General features: G+C 50.1%; 1 protein-coding gene and 1 long non-coding RNA gene across 3 annotated transcripts in view; one reads left to right on the top strand and one right to left on the bottom strand.

The window, feature by feature from the left end:
* Positions 1-5,804, bottom strand: part of LOC148123371 (uncharacterized) — a 42,238-nt gene extending 36,434 nt beyond the window's left edge. The window contains exon 1 of the long non-coding RNA XR_015738171.1: positions 5,530-5,804. This is a non-coding gene — a long non-coding RNA (uncharacterized LOC148123371). The remainder of the gene's footprint in view (positions 1-5,529) is intronic.
* A 183-nt stretch (positions 5,805-5,987) lies between these two features.
* On the top strand, positions 5,988-24,175 carry Map3k10 (mitogen-activated protein kinase kinase kinase 10). Of its 2 annotated transcripts, none has more exons than XM_087907415.1 (10): positions 5,988-7,061; positions 11,998-12,178; positions 15,883-16,031; positions 16,384-16,559; positions 17,324-17,630; positions 19,122-19,238; positions 21,489-21,642; positions 21,720-21,832; positions 22,130-22,810; positions 23,570-24,175. In XM_087907415.1, exons 1-10 carry the CDS (start codon positions 6,380-6,382, stop codon positions 23,890-23,892), a joined length of 2,883 nt encoding a protein of 960 aa, XP_087763541.1. In that variant the 5' UTR covers positions 5,988-6,379; the 3' UTR covers positions 23,893-24,175. The 2 variants fall into 2 exon arrangements, with proteins under 2 accessions (XP_087763541.1, XP_087763542.1); XM_087907416.1 differs by having other exon boundaries at positions 17,324-17,570.
* The last annotated feature ends 140 nt before the right edge of the window (positions 24,176-24,315 follow it).

A 24,315-nucleotide genomic window follows, 5' to 3' on the forward strand; every position in this document is an offset into this window, starting at 1 on the left:
GAGGAGGCGGAGAGGAAGAGGAGGAGGAGGAGAAGAAGAAGAAGAAGAAAAAGAAGAAGAAGAAGAAGAAGAAGAAGAAGAAGAAGAAGAAGAAGAAGAAGAAGAAGAAGAAGAAGAAGAAGAAGAAGAAGAAGAGGAAGAAGAAGAAGAAGAAGAAGAAGAGGAAGGGGAAGGGGAAGGGGAAGGGGAAGGGGAAGGGGAAGGGGAAGGGGAAGGGGAAGGGGAAGGGGAAGGGGAAGGAAGGAAGGAAGGAAGGAAGGAAGGAAGGAAAATCTTATCTGAGAGTTTCCTTAAAGTTTAAAGCCTACAAAACTTGGTCATGGGTGTACTCAGGAAACTAAGATGACTGGGAACTGCTTTGGCATTTGTCTCTTTGGGGAGCTTCAGAGAAGAGATTTTGGTATGCGGAAATTAACTTGCTAAAGGTGTGAACTGTATAACATAAAAGAGCCTCCTGCAAAGCCACGAGAATCAGTCCGTTCACCAGAGACTGACTCCCCTGTGGCTGTGCGAAGACTAAAATTTACCCTAGAGTGACCCTGTTTCTTCCACAGATCCGCATAGATCCAACACCTGACTCAACATGCCTGCCTCTGCTTCCCTAGTGCTGGGATCAAAGGTGTGCCCCACCACTAATTGGCTATATTTTTATTTCTTTAAAATAAGAGCCAGGCATGGTGGTGTATAGCTGTAATTCTAGCACCTGAGAGCTGAAGGCAGAAAGATCAGTAGGAGTTCAAGGTAATCCATGACTACACAGTGAATTCAAGGTCAACCTGAACTACATGAGACTCTGTCTCATGAACTCTTCCAAAAACATAAAGAAAGAAAAGGCAAAAAATAAAGGTATATCAGTTAATATGAAATCTGAGATACAATATTTTTCTAGGAAACTACCAATCTTCTTTATTTTTTATTTTTTTTATTAACATTGGTGTTTTGTGTGCATGTATGTCCTTGTAGGGTATCAGGCCCCCTGAAACTGAGGTCACAGACAGCTATGTGCTTTCATGTGGGGGTGCTGGGACTTGAACCCAGGTCCTCTGGAGGAGCCACCAGTACTATTAACTGCCAAGCCATCTCTCCAGTCCCAGAAACCACAAATTAAAACAACTTGTTCCAGAAGAAAGTAATATATCTGAATAAATTGATAGCCACAAAAGGAGCTGAATTTGTAGGCGAAGACCTACCAAATAGACATGAAGCCCAGCACGGCTACACAGAAAAGAAAACCATGGGCCAATTCCATTTATTAAAAGATATGCAGGGAGCTAGAGAGAAGGATCAGAGCACCTGCTGCTCCTGTAAGGGACCCAGGTCTGGTTCCCAGCACCATATCAGGCAACAAACAGATCTCCAGTTCCAGGAGATCTGACATCTCTCCTGACCTCCATGGACACCAGGCACACACGTAAAACACACACACACACACAAGAAAAACACTCATACACATAAAAATAAAATATATGCAAAACACTACTGAATAAACTATCATGACATCAAATCCAGTGATGACGGAAAGGGGGCTGGTGTAATCTCAACACATGGGAAGCCATAAAACCCAGAAATAATGTGTTAAAAAGAACTTAGCAAAATTTAGATATCTTTGCACTGCTGGTCTTATATCAACTTGACACTAGGGTTGCTAGACTAGCTAGATTTATCTGAATGGAGGGAACCTCAACTGAGAAAATGCCTCCATAAAATCCAACTGTAAGCAGGATGGTGGTGGCTCAAGGCTTTAATCCCAGGACTCAGGAGGTTTTATACCCAGGTACTTGTCCCCAAATGAATTCATGAAGGCCAGATTCCAATGTAAAGCACAAGAGGGTATTTAATATCCAAACCCGAGTTTGGACCACATCTCCAACACACCAGCACAGAGGGTGTGGGACGCAGGGCCCCAGTTCAGGGAAGGGGACAACTCGGAAATGCCGTAATCAGGGGAGTTTACATCCTGTCGTCTTGGGATTGGGTGAGGGGTACATAGGCTAAGGTAGTTTCTGAAACCATCCGTCAGTTTTGGGTGAGAAAACCCTAACAAAGAGCCATTAATAACAGACAAGGTATCTTCAAGGACAGGAGGCCTCCTAGGAACATATGGACTTCATTACATTTTATGGCCCTGCTCTCTAGCTCCTTAATTGGCTATTTTCGGGGTATCCATTCAAATTCCACTATCGCAGCACATTTCTGGAGCTGAGATCGGCCCCCCTCATCATATGACTTAAGATGAAGCCCCTTCTTTAAAATGGAGTTTGCAAACTCAGGTCCTCACAGAGGCAGAGGCAGACGAGTCTGAGTTTGAGGCCATCCTGGTCTACAGAATGAGTTCCAGGACCGCCAAGGTCACACAGAGAAACCCTGTCTCAAACAACCAAGCAAAGAAAGAGAGAAGAAGGGAGGGAGGGAGGGAGGGAGGGAGGGAGGGAGGGAGGGAGGGAGGAAGGAAGGAAGGAAAGAAAGAAAGAAAGAAAGAAAGAAAGAAAGAAAGAAAGAAAGAAAGAAAGAAAGAAAGAAAGAAAGCAAAGAAAGACAGAAAGCAAAGAAAGACAGAAAGCAAAGAAAGACAGAAAGTCTGAGAAAGCATATGGTGAGCTTGGCCTCTACATCGGCTCCTGTCTCCACGGCTCTGCATCAGCTCCTGCCTCCAGTTTCCTGCCCTGTTTGAGTCCCTGCCCTGGCTTCCTTCAATGACTGACTACAGTGTGGAAGTGTAAGCCCAATAAATCCTTTCCTTCCCAATTTATTTTGCTGAAGGTGTTTCACTGCAACAATAGAAACCCAAACTAAGACAACCTTAACTAAAGAACCCTTAGCAAACTAAGGATAGAGCAGTGCACTGTTTTCAATCTGTGGGTCACAACCCCTTTGGCAAATCTCAATCTCTAAAAATATTTACGTTGCATATCATAACAGCAGCAAAATTACAGTTATGGAGTAGCAACAAAAACAATTTTATGGTTGGGGGTCACCACACATGGGAACTGTATTAAATCCCTCAGCCGAGGATTCACTGAAATAGAGCATAATAAACAAATGAAGCCTAGGAGGAAGTTCAGTGGTAGAGCCCCTGCCTAGAATCCCCAGTGAGGGGTGGGAACATGGCTCAGTGGTAGAGTCCCTGCCTAGAATCCCCCAGTGAGAGGTGGGGTTTGGTTCAGTGGTAGAGACCCTGCCAAGAATCTCCAGTGAGGGGCTGGGGGTGTGGATCTGCAATAAAACACTTGTCTAGAACCCATCAGAGAGGGACTGAAGGTTGGCTCAGTGATAGAGACAAAGAGATCTATGAAACTGACAAATTTCATCCCTATCCACCCCATTCCATGAAAAGATCCACCAAGACCTAAAACCAAACAAAGTTCCTTTTCTCCCTCAAAGCTGCTTGGAGACAGCCTATTCCAACCACTCACACATTTCATTGACATTGAATTACCCCATGGGGTTATCAACAGACTAATGGTGAACCTGAGCATGTTCGTTACTGTGCAAATTTCAATAAGAAGTTAATATCTTAAAGCATCACATAGTTAAAGGGCCAGTCTTAGTAATAAAAGATTTGTACCTGGGCATGGGAACCAAGCCTTCAATTCCAGTACTCAGAAAACAAAAACAGGCAGATCTCTTGAGGCCAGCCTGGCCTACACAGCAATTTCCTGAACAGCCAGGGCTACAGAGAGACCCTGTCTCAAAAAAAAAATCTGTGTGTGTGTGTATGCACACACATGAGCACAAGTGTGTATGTGTGTGCATGAGTGTACATATATGTGCACATGCACATGCACGCATGCGTTTGTGTATTCAATGTCAACCAAAATGCTCATGCAGGGGTAAAAGGATAAGACGCAGGAGTCATTTTATTCTTCCACCATGTGGGCTCTGGGCTCAGACTCTGGCTTGACCATCTCAACAGCGAACAAGCATTCAGGGTTTCTCTGTGTAACAAACAGCTCTGACTGTCCTGGAACTCACTTTGTAGACCAGGATGGCCTCAAACTCACAGAGATCTGCCTGCCTCTGCCTCCTGAGTGCTGAGATTAAAGGTGTGCGCCACCACTGCCCGGCTATGTTTATGATTCTTGACCAAGCACTGACCTGCCACACCACTCAGTTTGTGAATTCTATACGTGGAAAAGTGGCATTTTAAAAACATGGTACTAAGGGAAAGTTAGAAAAATATACAGGCAGGTAAAGAAAGCAAAAATCGGCTTCCTGCCAGGGTTGCATTCTTTCTTGTGAGGAAGGCTTAAAGGAACTGGCCGGCTCAGGGTCAAATACCTAGGTAAGATAAGATGGGAGGACCCAGTGGTTTTTAAAATGCCTTGGGGGGGGCTGGAGAGAGGGCTCAGTGGTTAAGAGCCTTGCCTGCTCTTCCAAAGGTCCTCAGTTCAATTTCCAGCAACCACATGGTGGCTCACAACCATCTGTAATGAGGTCTGGTGCCCTCTTTCTGGCCTGCAGGCATACATGCAGACAGAATATTCTATACATCATAAATAAATAAATATTAAAAAAATAAAATAAAATGCCTTGGGCCAGGCGGTGGTGGTGCACGCCTTTAATCCCAACACTTGGGAGGCAGAGGGAGGTGGATCTCTGTGAGTTCGAGGCCAGCCTGGTCTACAGAGCTAGTTCCAGGACAGGCTCCAAAGCTACGGAGAAAACCTCTCTCGAAAAATCAAAAAAATAAAATAAAACAAAATGCCTTGAACAAACTCCCAACTTAGAGATATGTCAGCCTGCCTCAATAAAACCTCATCCCCCATCCCTCTGCTCCTCAACACACACACTCTTTTGTCTCCCTCAGTCAATTCTTTGCCTGTCCAAATGAACTCAGCTAATGCCAGAATCTCAGTTACTAATGTAGGGGCCCCAAAGATGGATCAGCGCTGAAGAACCCATACTGCTTTCTCGGAGAACCTGAATTTGGGTTCTCAGTACCCACATGGAGTGATTCACAACTGCCTGGGACTGGCAAAAGTAGATCCGATGCTCTTTTGAGGCACGTGCATGTAAACACACACACACAAACAATTTAGGAATAAAACCAGAGGCCCGTTTGGTTTGCTGGGGGGTTTGCTTGTTTGTTTTTTAAACTATTTTTGATTCTTGTCTTGCCATTCATAATTTAGCAATCTTGAACAAGTCACTTCATTTCTCTGGGTCACCTGTAAACGGGGCTCTTAGTGGAAATTTAATGACAGCATTTGAGCAAAACCTTTGGCGCAACCCCCCCCCCCCAAGCTGAAGCCCATTATAGGAGACGGGAGTATGCACAAGTTCTGACTGTAGAGGCAGGAGATCCAAGAGCTAGTGAGGCAAGCAGAAGCGGCTGTTAAATCTCCGGGACAGTATACTTGGCCGGCCAGCCTACCCTTGCCCACAGAGGCACCAGGCAAGCCTGGCGCCCTAACTTGCTCCTCAAGCTCCCTGAAGCCTGTGATTTCATGCAGCGTAATGTTTCAACATCTGACTACATTTCCCAGCATGCATTTCAAGTTAGGGCCTCAAAAAGACTGTCCCACGAACCTTGACCGAACCGCTTTAGGAGTTTCGGGCCGTAATCTCATTCATTCAGCTCCTGTGTTTCTTTTGGTTAAACATGTCAGTTAACGTCAACCCCAAACCGAGCTGGGCTCCTGCAGGTCTGTGGGAAGCGTTGGTGCCTTCTCCGCAGTAGGAGATACGGTCTAAGGCCGCGGGGTTGTGTGGCCTGCGACGAACCCAAAATCTCGCAGCCTGGAACTACATCTCCCAGGCGGCATTGCGTCGGCGGCAGCGATACGTCACTGGACACCGCCAAGAGCCCCCGGGGGTGTGGGGGGGGGAGAGGGACCTGGGGGCCGACCGGGAGCCGGCTGAGGAAGATGGGGGCCACCCATCCGTTCCTCGCGTGAGGAGGCCGAGGGGCGCGCCACCCCATCCCGGGGCGGCCGCCCCTGGGGTGCCGCCATCCCCGCCCGACCCTGCGGTCGTGGCTGGGGATGCGGAGCCGGGGGCCGCCGGTGGAGCTACGCGGGGTGAGAGGCGCGGGGAGGGGCGGCCGTTTGCTGCCCTCGGCCTCAGCCTCCGCCGGCGGGCCCCGCTCAACCCGGTCCTCCTTGCGCCCTGACATCTGTGGTGACAGGTGAAGCTGTCGCCTCTCTGCACAGCTGAATCCGAGAGGACGGATCTGTCATTTGAAAAAGGGTTTTGGATTTTATTTCAGTTCTTATCCCCCCACTCCCGGTTCCAGTGGAGGTCCTCCCCCAGCCATGGTCCCCAGGAGCCCCCGGGGGTCTGCAGGGATTGCCTCCCACCCCGGCCTCTCCTCCCGGCGCTCAGCATCCCGCGGGCAGCCTGCGTGAAGCGGCCTCCCGCAGCCCCCGGCCCCTCCCCCATGGAGGAGGACGAGGGGGCGGCGGCCAGAGAGTGGGGCGCGACCCCCGCGGGGCCGGTGTGGACCGCCGTCTTCGACTATGAGGCGGTGGGCGACGAGGAGCTGACCCTGCGGAGAGGCGACCGTGTCCAGGTGCTTTCCCAGGACTGTGCGGTGTCTGGAGATGAGGGCTGGTGGACAGGGCAGCTGCCTAGCGGCCGTGTGGGCGTCTTCCCCAGCAACTACGTGGCCCCCGCCGCACCCGCCGCACCCACAGGCCTCCAACTGCCCCAAGAGATCCCCTTCGACGAGCTGCAGCTGGAGGAGATCATCGGTGTGGGGGGCTTTGGCAAGGTCTATCGTGCCCTGTGGCGCGGCGAGGAAGTAGCGGTCAAGGCCGCCCGGCTGGACCCTGAGAGGGACCCGGCAGTGACAGCGGAGCAGGTGCGCCAGGAGGCCCGGCTCTTTGGAGCCCTTCAGCACCCCAACATCATTGCCCTGAGGGGCGCCTGCCTCAGCCCCCCAAACCTCTGCCTAGTGATGGAGTATGCTCGGGGAGGTGCATTGAGCAGGGTACTGGCAGGTCGCCGGGTGCCTCCTCATGTGCTGGTCAACTGGGCTGTGCAGGTGGCTCGGGGCATGAACTATCTACACAATGATGCCCCTGTGCCCATCATTCACCGGGACCTCAAGTCCATCAACAGTAAGTGCTATCCTCTCTCCCAAAACTCTTCGGCTGAACCTTGTGAGGCCAAGCCCTGGTGGTTGGAAACGACAAGGGACACCAGATGGCACTGTGCATGGGGCAAGTAGGGGCGGCAATAGACTGTCAGGGCTAGGTGAGAGAGGCTTTGTCCCTATTAAGAAGAAAAGGGAGGCTTTGAAAGATTGAAAAATAGACAGTCTTTCAGACTGTAGTCGCAGTAGGCCAATGGTTGTGTATCCGTGAACTGTGACAATCCCTGTGTTTGCTGCCACTCATGATACCCACCGCCTGGTCATAGCACCAGAGTCTACCAGGCAGAAATAAACAGAATCTAGCTTAGCTGGAGCCAGGGTTTTGCAAGCCTGTCTCTACTAACATTTGTGGTCTTTCATTGGTGGGAGGAGTGTCCTGTGCATTTTAGGTTGTTTAGTGGCATCTTCAGCCTCTCCCCACAAGAGGTCATTAGTACTCTGCACACCTGCTCCCAACTCTCAAAACCAACAGTGTCTCCAGACACTGCCTTGTGTCCCCTGGAGATGGGGATAGAGTGGAGCAAGTCACCTCACCTGAAAACCACCGTTGAAATGCTGCTGCTTCTGCAAAGCAAACTGCAACAGCAAAAGGAATGGGAAGAGTGTGGCTGATGTAAAAGCTACCAGGCTGCCCTGCCAATCAACGGGATCTACAAAGCTGATTGGTTGGTTGAATCAACAGTGGGCCAAATAGACAAGAAGGGTCCTCAGAAATCATATTGAGACCAAAAAGCATCTCAAGGCATCAGCAAATATTAATGGAGTCACTAGTAAGTTAGGCCCTCTTCAAGCACCAAGACATCATGGTTTCTTTCCCAGATAGTTCTCATAGATGACACAGTACTTTCATTCATTCTAGATCATTCTGGTGTGCTGGGTGCTAGATACTCCTCCCTAGCTCTCCCTTCCTTGCTGAGCCTCATTTCATGCCCCTTAATTTTTATTTTTTAAATCGATGGCCTCCTTATTGTATTTGGTATTTACAAGGCCAGATCATGTGCGGGAGGGTTGTACAGCAAATGAGGCCAGTGTGTTCCCTGCCCTCAAGTGGGTCATACTTAAGCCAGGAGTATGAGCACACACACACACCTTTGCCTTCAGTGCTCACCCTTTGGCAGTTCCTTTTGGCATATATTTTCATGTTTGTTTGAATCCATTCAACTGTTTTTTGTGGCTTGTTGCCGTGTCGCCAGCTACAGCCTTAAGCCCCTAGAAGAGAGGACTTTGTGGTCCTCGTCTTCATACATTCCACAGAGAGAGTGACCATGGACCCATGACCTTCTCTGGCCTGTGCCCAATCTGGGAGACTCAGCAAAATAGATGCAGGTGGTCGCTTCCTGCATGGATGCTCACATTCTAGTGCTTCTAAAATGCTGGGGGAGTGGCGGCAGGGCCTCTGGCATGCTCTTGTTAGAAGCTGTGGATCCTTGGCCCTTCTTCACCAAGAGGATCCACAGTATACCTCTAATACAACCTGGACAAGGTAGCTGGGCTCCCAAGACCAGGGCTTCTTCTAGGACAGTAAAGGACATGGGCTCCTGCAACAGTGTCCCTATAGCCTTTCCCAAGAAGTCCCTCATCTGATGTCATTTGTTCTTTGCTTCAATAATTCATTCATTTGTTTGAATTGCTTTATTTATCACTGGAGGATGGGTGTACACATCACCATGCGTGTGTGGAGGAGAGCGCAGCTTGCAGGAGCCACTTCTTCCACCATGAGGGCTCTGGGGACAGAGCTCGGGTCATTAATCTTGGTGGCAACTACCTTTAACTGGCTCATCCATCTTGATGACCTGTTTGTTTTAGTTCTGGTATTTGGTTTGGTTTTTGACATGGGGTGTTGCTACGTAGCCTAGGCTGGCTTTGAACTTGCAAACCTGCTACCTCCACCTCCCAAATACTGGAGTTATAGGTGTGTACTACCAAGCCTGACTTAGTTTAGGTATTCTTAAGCATCTACTGTGTTTTATCCTTGGCTCTAGGGTTATAGAAGAGACTAGGGATAGTGGGTATAGTGGCACATGCCTGTAATGCCAGCATTAGAAGACTGAGGCAAGAAAATTGCCGTAAGTTTGAAACCAGTCTGAGCTACATAATGAGAAGTAACCAGCATGATGGCTAGCCAGGCAAAGGTACTTGCTGCCAATCCTGGCAACTTGAGTTTAATCCCTAGGAACATGGATGGAACAACCTATACACAGAAATAGACAGAGAAAGGTATTTTTTAAATAAAGGAAAAGAAGAGCCAAGCATGATATTGTAAGACTTTAATCCCAGTACTTGGGAGACAGAGGCAGACAGATCTCTGTTAGTTCAAGGCCAGCCTGGTATAGAGAGTGAGTTCCAGGACAGCCAGGGCTACCTAATGACACTGTCTCAAAAAACAGAAAAGAAAAGAAAAAAAGAAGAGGAGGATAATCCTGCCCCTTCCCAAAGTGAAATTTTTATTCTAGTAAACAAGAATAACTGATTGATTGATTATCAATCCACCTATAGATATGGGGATGATAGATACACACACATGTATGTACAGGGCCCATAGGTAGAAGAAGGATGGGAAGAGAGAGAGGTAAAAATGATGATAGATACCAGATTTTCAGAAAGTAACAGCAGCTCCCAGGGAATTGCAACGAATTCAGAGTAAGATGGTGATCTTTAGAAATGACTGTCGGGAAAGACAAACATGGGGCAGGGATGACTGAAAGTAAAGAACTCACGTTTACAAAGAAAGATCGGGAAAGCAGGACAAATGTGAGGTGGGAAGAGTGTGCCTCGTTGGAGAAATAGTAAAACTGGCAGAGCTAGGGTCTGGGCTAGAACCCTAGTACTTGGGAGGCTGCAGCGTGCAGAGTGCTGCAGATTTGAGGCCAGGCTGGGCTGTAGTGAGACCTCTCACAACAGCAAAACCCAGGCTAGAGGCTGCAGAGGCAGCTCATGGTCAAGTTTAAAACAGAGGCTTCTCTTGCAGAAGACCTGGCTCCATGGCTTCAGTTCCCAGCACCCACATGGTGCCTCACAAACATCTGTGACTCCAGGCCCAGGGGTTCTACACTCTCTTGGGGGCTCTTTGAGCACCAGGCATGCACATGTTGAACCTATACACATGTAGGCAAATGTATACATTAAGAGTTTTTAAAAAATGCATCAAACTGAGGCCGTAGCATGGTCTTAAAGTGTTTGTCTCATGCATGAGGCCTTGGGTTTAATGCCCATGACTCACACATGCAAACGTGAAAAGCATAAACTGTCTCAGTACTGAGGCATGGGGCACAAATAGCAAAGCCAGTTCAAGTGGTTGTTGTGTTGTCTAGACAGCCTATGCTTTTGGTCAAGTAACTTCTCTAAGGTTTGGTTCCCTTGGCAGTAAAAATGAGCTATGAGGGGCTGGAGGGATGACTCAGAATTTCAGAGCACTAACTGTTCTTGTGAAGGACCCAGGTTCAATTCCCAGCACCCACATTATGGCTCACAAGTGTAACTCAGCCGGGTTGTCATGCATGCCTTTAATCCCAGAACTTAAAGGCCAATCTCTATGAGTTCAAGGCCAGCCTGGTCTACAAGAGCTAGTTCCAAGACAGGCTCCAAAGCTACAGAGAAACCCTGTCTTGAAAAACCAAAAAAAAAAAAAAATGTCTGTAACTCTAGTTCCAGGGTACCCAACACCCTCATACAGACAAAACACCAATGCACATTTTTTTAAAAAAGAGTTATGAGTCTATTCTTAGAAAGGATTTAGCCCCAGTGTAGACACTAGCCACACCTATCATCACTGTTAGATGACCCACTGTCTCCAGTCAGCTAGAACTATTCTGTATGCTTGGTTGTATCAATCAGTCTTGACCACAGTGATGCTGCATGACAAACCACACCCAAAACTCAAGTGTGTAAAAACAGCTGCTTGTTTCTGTCTGTGTTCTTTTTTTAAAAAAAAAAATTATTTATTTATTTATTTATTATGTATACATTATTCTGTCTGCGTGTATGCCTGCAGGCCAGAAGAGGGCACCAGACCTCATTACAGATGGTTGTGAGCCACCATGTGGTTGCTGGGAATTGAACTCAGGACCTTTGGAAGAGCAGGCAATGCTCTTAACCACTGAGCCATCTCTCCAGCCCCTGTCTGTGTTCTTAAAGCTAGACAGGGAGCAAAATGATTTAGCGGGACTTGGGTAGAAGGATTCTACTCATAAGTGCTTGCCATCTCCTTTGGACCAGCGGGGTACTTAAAGCATGTTTTCATGGTGGTGGCAGAAGTTCTAGAGGCCAAGATTGTACCAGAGGTCTCTTGCAGGCTACGCCTGGATCTGGTCTGTTGTGTTCATTTCATTCTGTTGGTATTTTGAAACAAAGTCTTGCTATATAGTCCAGATTTGCCTCTAACGTATTACCCTCCTGCCTCAGGCTCCCAGTTCTGGGATTATAGGCATGTGCCACCATGCCCAACTGTGTCTGCCTTTTCCTTTAAAAGTGGTGGGGGGGGGAGGAGAGAGAGAGAGAGAGAGAGAGAGAGAGAGAGAGAGAGAGAGAGAGAAAAAATATGTGTATGTGTGTAGGTAGTGCACACTCTTAATGGCTGAGCTATCTCCATCCCCCATCCCCTTTCTCTTGGCTAGCGTAAGTAGTATGAATATCCTAGAGTTAAAGCATAGGGTGATACAGTCAGCCTGGTTACTGAAGAAAGTAGACCTGTGACTGTATGGGAGGGTAGCACTCACTGGCTGCAGGAGGCTGCCCGCGGGAAGCCTGAGGGTTAGAAGCGATAAGATACTTCTGGTGTCCACGGCAGGAAGGAACTGTGCCAAGTGGGGACCCATAAGCTATTGAAGGGAAAGAGGAAGACAGAGGACAGGGACACCTGCAGCCTGGCAGGTCTTGGTGACTCACCCTTCTTCCACCTGCAGTCCTAATCCTGGAGGCCATTGAGAACCATAACCTCGCTGATACGGTGCTCAAGATCACAGACTTCGGCCTTGCCCGAGAGTGGCACAAGACGACCAAAATGAGTGCCGCAGGGACCTACGCCTGGATGGCTCCTGAGGTTATCCGCCTCTCCCTCTTCTCCAAAAGCAGCGATGTCTGGAGGTGCTGAGAGGCTGGCAGGTGTCCTCAGGGAGGGGGAGGAGGAACTGGTGGGGGGACATCTGTGGGAGACCAGTGGCCAAGCACCTAAGTGTTCCTGCGGCTGAGGCAGGTTCTGAGGAAGGCTTTGAACCTGAATAAAAGATTTCAGAAGAAGCCAGACGGTGATGGTGCACACCTTTAATCCCAGCACTTGGGAGGCAGGGGCAGGTGGATCTCAGTGAGTTCTAGGCCAACCTGGTCTACAAAAGTGAGTTCCGGGCCAGCCAGGACTGTTACACAGAGAAACCGTGCCTCAAAAAAAAAAAAAAAGAAAGAAAGAAAGAAAGAAAAGAAAAGAAAAGAAAAGAAAAGAAAAGAAAAGAAAGAAACAAAAGCAAACAAACAAAATTTCAGAAGAAATAGATGTTAGCACTAAAGGGCTCCTTATGCCCTTGAATTGGGTAGTTGAGGCCCTGGACACAGTCATTCATTCTTCTAGCTCCACAGCTGTCTGGGGATACAACAATCAGCAAACAAAAAGAACCCCGCCTGGTAGCATGGGTCTATTATCCCATCTGCTCAGGAGGATGAGGCAGGAGGAGTGCGAGTTCAATGCCTGCTTGGGCAAACCTGGTGAGAGCTTGTTTCAAAATCAAAATAAAAGAGGTTAGTGGATGTAGTTCAATAGTAGAGCACAAGCTGGAATCCTCTAGTGATGGGCTGAGAGCAAGACTCAGTGATAGCTCTCCTAAAATTCACAATGAAAGGCTAAAAGCGTGGCTCAGTGGTAGAGCCCCTGCCTAGAATCCCCCAGTGAGGGGCTGGGGTGTGGCTCAGTGAGAGCCCCTGCCTAGAATCCCCCAGTGAGGGGCTGGGGTGTGGCTCAGTGAGAGCATACTTGCATAGCTTACTGCAGTGCCTTGAGTTCAATCCTCGGTAACACAATTCTCAGGGAACAAGAAATTAAAAGAGAATTGTAAAATGGGGGGGGGGCACTAAGGAGACAGCTCAGTCAGTAATAATGTTCTCCATACAAGCATGACAGTCTTGAGTTTAACCCCCAGCACCCACCCATGTAAAAGCAGGTAATCCCAGCAACATTGAGGAGACAGACAGGGATCCCTGCGGCTTGCAGTCTAACCTAATCCACGAGCTGCAAGTCTCAGTGAGAGGCCCTATCTCGAAAAACAAAACCAGGGATCCAAGCATAGTGATGCATGCCTTTAATTCCAGCACTCAGGAGGCAGAGGAAGGCAGATCTCTGTGAGTTCAAAGCCAGCCTGGTCTACAGAGTGAATTCCAGGACAGCCAGGGCTACAAAAAGAGACTGTTTCAAAAACAACAAAACAAACAACCCAGGTGGGTAGGTAGCTCCTAAGAATGACAGCTGAGATTTACCCCAGCCTCCATATGCACACACATTTGCATACACACCTATACATGAGCAGGCACGCACTTAACACAAAACCAACTTTTAAAGAATTGCTAGATCTAGTGATGCACACCATTAATCCTAGCATCAGGCTACAGAGACAAGTGGGTGTATCTCTATAAGTTTAGACCAGGCTGGTGTACACATAGCCTGTTCCAGGCCAGCCGGATACATAGTGAGACCTTGCCTTTTGGAAAAAAAAAAAAGACTAGAAAATTGTGGAATAATTGTAAAGGTCAGAAAAGTATTTGTGTGTGAAGAAGTAGGGGTGAGCTGGGAGGTGCCTCTTTGTCTCAGGACCGCTGTGGTGAACTGAGTTCTAAAGGACAAGGAGCAGCTAAATAATCCAGGTACCACAAAGCAAGGTGCTGAGCTGAGAGTGTTCCAGAATGTGGAACTGCAGCAGAGCAGGAAGGGGCTGAGGAAGGAACACCCTGGGTATTGCTCTTAGTGCAATGAATGCTAGCTATTGGGACAGTTATGAATACATGGTCTCACTGGAGTCACATCCTGATGTGTCCATTGACTGTCAGTCACTAGTCGGGTTGCAAATTGTTCAAGCCACAAAGTAATGTATTTGGAGCAGAGCCAAGTCAGACAGGAGTTCCCACTGGTTCTCTGGCTCAACCGCTGTTTGGTGAAGGTCTAGCCACCTTTGTATGTGTGGCTGAATCTTTGGGATGCCCTGGTGATAAGGTGCCTCAGCCTCACAGGCTCCTTCTGACTGTGTTCCTGAATAAGGTGGTGGTGCTACAGGTCAGGACACCAGGTGCTTATGTATCCCAGCCACCAGGTATCAGTAGCACTCCTCGGTCCAAGTAGCAATCAAAACCTACCCTGTTGGCTTCCACACGGGGGTGGTGGGCATCGTGACCCAGAATGGCTGCTTGAGCTCCAGGCTTTGTACCCACATTCCAGACAGAAAGGAGAGGAAACGGGGTGCCTTTTGCCATTGAGGATGGCAAGATGGGATCCTGTCAGTGCCTTCTGCTTTGAAGCTTTGTTGTAAGGATGACTAAGCCTGCCTAGCACAGTGGGATGAGTCTGGAATCGTCCTACCTTATGTTGACAGGTAAGGGTCAAGGAAGGCTTTCTGGCAGAGGGGGCAACCTCAGCAGAGACTTGAAGGACAAAGTTAAAATGCAGAAGGGAAGAGTGTTGTTGACAAAAGGGACAGCGTATACAATGGTCAGAGTTTGGAAGAGCCTGGCTGTTTAGAGACAACACTACAAGGGTCAAAGGTCAGTGCGTAGGGTGTGTGCTTCCAAGCATGACGGCATACATCTGTAATTACAGTCCTCACAAGGCAGAAGACGTGAAGTTCAGGGTCATCATGGACATACAGTGAGTGCCAGGTCGGCCTTGGCTATGGTGAGACTAAGTTGCATTGGAGGCAGAGGAAGAGGAGGCTGCAGCTGCTGCTGCTGTGGCAGATGCTAGGCTGTGTCTGAGTGCTTGCTAGTATGCATGAGGTCCTAGATTGAATTCTCAGCAGGTTTTTTAATATTTATTTGTTTATTATGTATACAATATGCTGTTTGTGTGTATGTCTGCAGGCCAGAAGAGGGCACCAGACCTCATTACAGATGGTTGTGAGCCACCATGTGGTTGCTGGGAATTGAACTCAGGACCTTTGGAAGAGCAGGCGATGTTCTTAACCTCTGAGTCATCTCTCTGGCCCCTTCTCAGCAGTTTTTAAGATCTGATTTTAGCCTCTACAAGATTGCTCAATGGGTAGATGTTTGCCACCAAGGTTGGCAGCCTGAGTTAGATCCTTGGGACCCACATGGTAGGAGAGAACCAACTCTCGCAAGTTGTGCTCTGACCTCCATATGTGAGCCATGCCCCCGTTCACAATAAAACAGTTTAAAGAGACAAATAAATTATGACTTTCTTAAAAAAAATATGGCTCTGGGTACAGTGTTGCTCCTTTTAATCCCAGGATTTGGGAGGCGGAAGCAAGTGGATCTCTGAGTTTGAGGTCAGGCTGGTTGACATAGTGAGTTCCAGGCCAGTTAGAACTACAGGGACTCTATAAAAATAAAAATAAATTAAAATAAGCAGGATTTCCCAGTAGGCATTGGGATCCCACTCTAGTTTTGAATAGGGACCAGAAAGTAGTCAGAAAACGTTGGGAGACAACCCTGTCTGCCTTCTGAAGAATAAACCTGTGGAGGTCAATAATGTTCTTGTGGCCTCGCCAGCTAGGCTGGAAGTAGGAGTAAGGAAGGGCTGAAGTACAGGTGAAGACTGGGGTGGGCTGCGGCATCACCCTCCCTCTCCCTGCCTGCAGCTTCGGGGTGCTACTCTGGGAGCTGCTGACCGGGGAGGTCCCCTACAGAGAAATCGACGCCTTGGCCGTGGCTTACGGTGTGGCTATGAACAAGCTGACGCTACCCATCCCCTCCACGTGCCCCGAGCCCTTTGCCCGCCTACTGGAGGGTGAGCCAGGGCCCTGTGGAGAGGGTAGGCTCAGCTTTGGGGACAGGGTCCCATGGGCCACACCGCTCCCTTTATACCATCCTTGCATTCCAGTGGGCCCAGGAATGGGGGAGAAGGCTCTGGAACCCAGGGGTACTATGGATGTCATCCCCATCATTGCCTCCATGGCTCCCAGACCCATGTGAGCACCTGAGGGCATGGGACACTGGGGTTCCTGTCTGACCCTGGATCCCTCCGAGGGATCTGGGGTTCTCCCCATTGTATCCCGTGGCATGTTAACAGGAACTTAGCTAAGTCTTGCCTTGACCTGAGCGTGGATGTTGACCCTCACCCCACTTCCTTCCCACCCCAGAATGCTGGGACCCAGACCCTCATGGGCGACCAGATTTTGGCAGCATCCTGAAGCAGCTGGAGGTCATCGAACAGTCGGCCCTGTTCCAGATGCCACTGGAGTCCTTCCACTCGCTTCAGGAAGACTGGAAACTAGAGATTCAGCACATGTTCGATGACCTTCGGACCAAGGAGAAGGTGAAGGCAGGAGACAAGGGTGGGGTGCAGCAGGATCCCAGCTCTGATGCTTTGGGCAGCTCAGAATCCAGGCTCCCTGAAACTCCTCCTCCCTTTTGGGTCCATGCAGGGTGTTTTGCATGTTAAGACAGTTTCCTGTTGATGGACTAATAAGAAAAAGGCCGCCTGTACTGAAGTACTTACAGGTGATACTGCATGCTGTCTGGGATTGGTTTTAAGTATGATAGCAAACATTAAGAGAGGATGAAAGAAAGGAGCAGACTTGGAAGGTGTAGGTGACCGTTGAAGTGAGATAATGGGTAATAGGTGTGCCATTCTCTGTTTTGGGGCCTATTTTAAGTTTTCCTCTATTTGCTTTTGTGAATGCTTGTTTACCAAAGGACAGTTTACTTGACAAACCAGAGAGCTGTGAAAGCAGTAAGGATATAGCTGGGGTGTAGAGCGCTTGCCTGGCATGCTCAAAATCCTGGATTCCAGCACAGCACAGCATAAAGCAGGCATGGTGATCAGCATGCTGCCCTCCACTATGTAGTGAGTTCTCAAAAAAAGAAAAAAAAAAAGCAAGGAAAAAAGAAAGAATAAGCCCCCTGGTTTGGCGCTAACTCAGCCCCCTGCCCTGCCTCTCACCTTAGCTCGTTAAGTATGAACTGGAGTGTGAACCCCGAGCCTGGGGCCCACAAGACCCAACTACCCCGGGACCATGGGTGGGCGGGGCGGGCCCCAGCAGCTAAGTCCCGCCCCTAGACCCGCCCTCCTCCCTCCAGGAGTTGCGTAGCAGAGAAGAGGAGTTACTGAGAGCCGCACAGGAGCAGCGGTTTCAGGAAGAGCAGCTGCGGAGACGCGAGCAGGAGCTGGCAGAGCGGGAGATGGACATCGTAGAACGCGAGCTGCATCTGCTCATGAGCCAACTGAGCCAGGAGAAGCCCAGGGTCCGCAAACGCAAGGGCAACTTCAAGCGCAGCCGCTTGCTCAAGCTGCGGGAAGGCAGCAGCCACATCAGCCTGCCCTCCGGTACCACCCGGTCCTCTGAGCGTCCCCCAGAACCTTCTGGGGGCTATGTCTCCATAGAGGGTTGTTTAATTTGTTTTAACATTTATCTGAGCCAGGGTATCGTACATGCTAGGCAACTTTGTTTTTCCACCGAGCTAAACCCTCAGCATCTTAAAGTTTTTTTTCTTTTTTTTTCTTTTTCTTTTTTTTTTTCCTGTTGCAAATACCCCAAAAAGCCTGGTGTGGAGCCTCATACTTGTCATCCCAGCATCCATCCTAAGACTGAGGCAGTAGAATCACCACGAGCTCAAGGCCAGACTGGGCCATCCTGGTTAAGGGTTGAGATTCTCAAAAAGAAAACAAAAGACTTAATTCCCTACCTGGCACACGTGACGGAGGTTAAAAGTCACAGAGCGTGGTCAGTCACAGTACCAGCCAGTGGAGATATAGCCACGTGCATAACATTCGGCACCCTCATTGAAAAGGTGAAAAGAAGCCAGTCATGGTGGAGGCAGGAAGATTAGGAGTTCAAGATTGTCTTCCCGGTATAACAAATTCTAAATCAATTTAGGCTACATATGACCCTGTCTCAAATCACAATACAAAGAAACTATGGGACAGTAGCTGTTTTATTCAGTCCAATAAATATAGCTATATAAGCTTTATCACACACAAAAAAAACCAAACCATAAGATGTTACTTTCTTGTTTTCACACTGAATCATTGAGATCCAGTGTGTTTTATATTTATAGCACATCTTGATCTAGGTGTTAAGTTTCCAGGTCAGGCATGATGGTGCCTACCTATAATACTAACACTAGAAAGGCAGAGGCAAATGATCAATTTGAGGCCAGCCTGGGATAGAGTAAGAGTTCAAGGCCAGTCTGAGCTACATAGCAAGACCATATCCGTAAATAAAACAGGTGCTGGACCAGGGGCTCAGAGAGGGGTTGGGGGTGTGGCTCAGTGATAGAGCACTTGCACTAACAGGTGCAGAGCCCAGGGTTACATCCCCAGCACCACCACCCCCCATACACAAATGACCTAGGAGCCTGGGCGTGTAGCTCAATGGTTAGGTACTTGCCCAGCATGCAGAGGGCGTGGGCTTGCAAATATTCCCCTGACACTGCAAATATTTGTATATTTTTTAAAATTTATGCTCATATTTTATAAAAGTTACAAGTTGATGAAGGTAGACTCACCTGCCCAGTTTGTTTCCAGCATGCTTCAGTGCCTCCAGCAACCAAATGTAGTATCTTCCTTAAACTTAGTGACAAGTAAATATTAAATTCCACTCCCTCAGGTGCCCCAAGTGCTTCATGTTCACATAGTATTTAACTGCTGCCCTGGCGGACTCTCAGGCCTGGATCTTTGGTTAAGTTAGATTAGGAACTTCCCTAAGTTTATTCATTCAGGAAGAGCCTAAGAATCTCCATTTCAAGAGAATTCCAGCTGCTCTGGGTGCTGATGATCTGGAACTTTTGAGAGTCAGTGCAGCCACATGCCCTCTGCTGTCAGTTCTGTTCCTGCAGAGGATGCCCCATACTTAGGAATGCCTCTTTCTTCTTTCAGGATTTGAACATAAGATCACCGTCCAGGCCTCTCCTACCCTAGACAAGAGGAAAGGATCCGATGGGGCCAGCCCTCCTGCCAGCCCCAGCATCATTCCCCGCTTGAGGGCCATCCGCTGTGAGTATGCGCAAGGGCCTCACAGTCAGTCACAAACCCCTCTGAGTACATGGCTGGCATTCCTGGTTCTCATCAGGGGCAACAGGTAACAAACATCACTAAACAGCATCCTTTCCAGGAACAGAGTAGACGATAATGACACTGGTGCTGGGAGTTACGTACAGCTCAGGGGTCGAGCCTGTACTTAGCAGATTATGAAACCTTGTTTGCTGTCCCAGCACCAAAAATAGAGAAGGAGAATGTGTTAGGGTTCTCCTGAGAGATTCCGTCAGTAGACTATAGTTAAGAGTGTTGGATCAGAGTTACAGACCCTGGCGTATGCATCCATCCTGCAAGTTGGAAGAACAGGAAGTGTGCATCCCAAGTCCAGGGACTCAGAGACGCAGGTCAAGGTCAAGTTCCAAAAGCAGCATCTCCTCTGCCTCTTTGTTCTGTTAGGGCCTGGAGTGGACTGAACAAGGCTACCCTCATGGGAGAAGGTAGATCGTCTACCCTGTCCGCTCAAATGCTCATTTCCCCCAGAACCACTTTTGTACACCTAGAAATGGGAGGTGGGCAGCATTCTGGGCATCCTCAGCCCAGGAGAGGGGAGGCCACAGAAAGACTGAGGAGATCCTGAGCTGAGGGCTGACGATGCCTAGAGTGGAAGAATTGATGTGCTCCATGAAGGGAATGGTGTCCCTGCAGAAGGAACGGCAGAGGCTAGGCTGGGAGTCAGAGTAGCACGGTCCAGCCTCGAGGCCAGCTTGGCAGAGCAAGCAGGAGAGAGGGGGATGCAGGGCCAGAGCAGACACCCTGGAGACACAAAGAATCTGATTTTAAAAACTATTACTTTTTTTAAAAGATTGTATTATTTATTTTTATTTCTTGGGTATGAGTGTTTTGCCTGCTTCTGTGACTATGTATCATGTGTATGCAGTTCCTGCAGAAGCCAGAAGAGGGAGTCAGATACCCCCAGAACTGGAGTTACAGACGGCTTTAAGCTGTCATGTAGGTGCTAACAAACAAACCAAGATCCTCTGAGAGAGCAGCCAGTGTTCTTAACCCCTGAGCCATCTCTCCAGCCCCTGATTTTTAAAAATGCTTGGTGGTGCTCAAGGCCTCATGTGTGTAAAGCATGTGTGTGTGTGTGTGTGTGTGTGTGTGTGTGTGTGAGAGAGAGAGAGAGAGAGAGAGAGAGAGAGAGAGAGAGAATTTGTGGATTTAAAGGTATGCCTGTGTCCAATTATGCAAAGGCACAAGATGGGAAATGGAGAACTTACCTTAAAAGTTGACTTGAGGATAAAGTTATACCTAAAACCAATTCATATGGGTCAGCCCTTCTGTTCTTCATGTACCCAGATACTTGGGGTTACACTTAAATGGGAACCACCCAGATCTGGTTGTTAGCAGGGGTGGAGAAATCTATGTTATTTGAAGAGGGAAAGTTCATGTAGCCTGGCATAGGTTGGGGGTCTGGGGATCTGAGTGCATAATTCCTGTAGGCGAAGGGGTGAGGCTGCCAAGTGCATCCGTACAAGGGGAGCGTGCAAAACCCAAACAGTGTAAACCCAAACTACTGAACTCGTCCCTTTGTTTGCCTGACTCAGGCTCTCACGTAGCCCAGCCTGGCCTGGAGCTCACTGTATAACTAAGGATGACCTTGAACCCCCTGATCCTTCCACCTCTACCTCCTTGGTTCTGAACTGCATGCACATGCCACCATGCTCAGTTTACACAGTGCAAGGGGCAAACCCAGGACTTGGTGTACAAGAGGCAAACACTGCAAACTGAGCTTCATCCTCAGCCTTCTGTTGTTGTAAGGGTCTCGCTCTGTCTTTCAGGAGCGTCTGTAACTCATGCTTATTACAGCTGTTTGCTTATGTGTGTGCAGGTGGGTGGGTGCATGTGTGCCATGGCATGCGTGTGAAGATCAGAGGACAACCTGGCGGGGGTCAGGTCTCTTTCCACCAGAGAGCCACACAATAGGAGATGGTAGAACCAGGGTGAATTCAGGAGCCGCAGTCCCCAGAGCTCTGGCTGTGCCAGCTAGAATGAAGCTGAAGCCTTGGTAGGGGAGTGAGGACATAGGCTCAGGAGTTGCAGCAGGGAGGGGTGGGTGTTTTAAGGAGAATCCAATTGCTATGTTGGATTTGAGGGGCCCTAATAGTGGAACATTAGGGAAAGATTTACTGCAGAAGTAGATATCAGAAAGGTCCCTAGGGTGGCCGGGGTCTCTTCATGACTCACTTATTACTCCTCTCCACCCAGTGACTCCCATGGACTGTGGCAGCAGCAGTGGCAGTGGAACATGGAGCCGAAGTGGGCCACCAAAGAAGGAAGAACTGGTTGGGGGCAAGAAGAAGGGCAGGACATGGGGCCCCAGTTCCACTCTGCAGAAGGAGCGGGTCGGAGGAGAGGAGAGGTATGGGTGTACAGCTGCCTGCCTGCCCTGTGCCTGCCTAACCCATGCCCTGATGCCATCTCCCTGTGCCCCTGCAGGCTCAAGGCCCTGGGGGAAGGAAGCAAGCAGTGGTCCTCAAGCGCCCCAAACTTGGGCAAATCCCCCAAGCACACCCCCATGGCCCCAGGCTTTGCGAGCCTCAATGAGATGGGTAAGAGAGTGTGGGTGCTCCGGGGAGTGGAGGGGACAAGAGAAATCGTGGCTGAGGGAACAACACTCAGGTCTAGGCGAGACATACCCAGAAGAAGAAGCAGCAGCTACTGGCCTGGGGGTTGGCACTCATTTTCAGAAGCAAGGCTTTGGGGAGAGATTTGAGGATGGCATCCAGTGGCACCTGGAGAGTGGGGATCTTGCTTTTGGAGGTCATTGGGGGAAGTCCTTGCCACCAGGTCTGGGGGAAGGTGAGGAAAAGTGGGATCAGCCGAGTGATGGACCTCTCCGGTTGCAGAAGAGTTTGCGGAGACAGATGAAGGCAACAGCGTGCCCCCTTCCCCCTACTCCACCCCGTCCTACCTCAAGGTGCCTCTGCCCGCCGAGCCCTCTCCTTGCGCGCAGGCGCCATGGGAGCCGCCGGCTGCGACCCCCTCCCGGCCAGGACACGGAGCTCGTAGGCGCTGTGACCTGGCACTGCTGGGTTGCGCCACGCTGCTGGGCGCCGTAGGCCTGGGCGCAGACGTGGCCGAGGCGCGTGCTGGGGATGGCGAGGAGCAGCGGCGCTGGCTGGACGGCCTCTTCTTCCCACGTCCTGGCCGTTTCCCTCGGGGTCTAAGCCCAACTGGGCGCCCTGGGAGTCGCCGCGATAACACAGCTCCCGGCCTGGGCCTGGCGCCCTCGGCCACCCTGGTGTCACTGTCCTCTGTGTCCGATTGCAACTCTACGCGCTCCTTGCTGCGGTCCGACAGCGACGAGGCTGCGCCCACCGTGCCCTCCCCGCCGCCCTCTCCCCCAGCGTCCTCACCCAGCACCAACCCCCTTGTGGATGTGGAGCTGGAAAGCTTCAAAAAGGACCCCCGCCAGTCACTCACGCCCACCCACGTCACCACCGCACACGCCGTGAGTCGGGGACACAGGCGGACCCCGTCGGATGGGGCGCTGAGGCAGCGAGAACCTCTGGAGCTCACTAACCAGGGTGAGTGAGGCCTGTACAAGCCACTCTTCACAGGCCATTGCCCTGTCTCCTTTGGAGCATGGGGAAGAAGCCTCTGCGTCCCCTGCCCTCATTGCTGGAGGCATTGTGGGGCTTGGGATGCCTGAGACAGGATCAATTGATGGCAGGTCAGGACTCGCTGTGCCCTGCCGCCGCTGGTCTCTGTTTTACAGCTGTGGTCAGATTTGAATCCCTCTGCCCCAGCAAGGTGTTGATCTCTCTTCAGAGATGACCACATGAGCTGGTGGCACTCACCTGGGAAGCCAGCACTCCGGTCATCCTGGTCTACATACAGAGTTTGAAACCAGCCTTGGCCATTGTTCCAAAGAGGGGAAAACTGGGCTGGGGCTGTAGCTCCTTTGGTAGAGCGATTGCCTAACACACAGGATTTGATTCCCAACACCACAGAAAACTGGGTGTTTGCACAAACACTGGAACCCCGAGGCAGAAGGTTGGGGGAGGCATTTAAGGTCATTCTCTGCTACACAGAGTTCTAGGCTACCCTGTCACCAAGACCCAAAAAGACCATCTTCCAGATGAATGAGCCATTGGAAGCTGTGGGGACCTATTCAGGGTTCAAGTGCAGGGCTTCTAATGGCTGTGGTCTTACTAGGAAACAGGCAGAGCAAGATCTGAGAATTTTCAAGAGAAGCGAGGAACACCACTTTCCGAGGAGGGTTGTTGGCTTAGAAATGGCACCCTTTACCCCAACCCCTCACCCATGTGACCCTCTTTCCCTAGGTCCTCGAGACCCCATTGACTTCCCTCGACTACCCGACCCTCAGGCCTTGTTCCCCAACCGTCGCCGACCCCTGGAGTTCCCTGGTCGTCCCACCACCCTCACCTTTGCCCCAAGACCCCGGCCAGCTGCCAGCCGCCCCCGTCTGGACCCCTGGAAACTGGTCTCCTTTGGCCGGACACTCAGCATCTCGCCTCCCAGCAGGCCAGACACTCCAGGGAGCCCTGGGCCCCCCAGTGTGCAGCCCACACTGCTGGACATGGACATGGAGGGCCAGAGCCAGGACAACACAGTGCCCTTGTGTGGGGCCTATGGCTCTCACTGAGACCTGCCTGCCACCACCCGCCTGGGCAGCCATGAATGTAGTGCCCCAGGCCCCGCCACAGCCCACCATGCCCCAAGGTGGGGGAGGCCCTGGGCAGGATACTCACTCTATTTATTGGGGAAGGGGGAGAGGGGAGGACACTTAATTTATTCCTTTGTACCCCAGGGGGTGGAGCTCTGAGCCCAACCTGCTGTGGGGAGAGGGTGGGCAGGGATACTCAGGGACAGGACATTGTGGGGGATTTGGCACAAGACACAGCATTAAAGGTAACCCCTGCCCCCTACCAAGTTTGGCTGTGTACGCTTCCCCAGCCTGGGCCCTAATGCTGACTTACCCCACAATGGGAAACCCTTACACCCCACACTTCCTCCTGTGCCTCTTGATTTCTGAGGAAGTGAGACCCAAGTGTGGACCTCCTGCTTG

The sequence above is a fragment of the Myodes glareolus genome, chromosome 1, assembly GCF_982192425.1.
Source record: "Myodes glareolus chromosome 1, mMyoGla1.1, whole genome shotgun sequence".
In the NCBI taxonomy this organism is placed as follows: Eukaryota; Metazoa; Chordata; class Mammalia; order Rodentia; family Cricetidae; genus Myodes; species Myodes glareolus.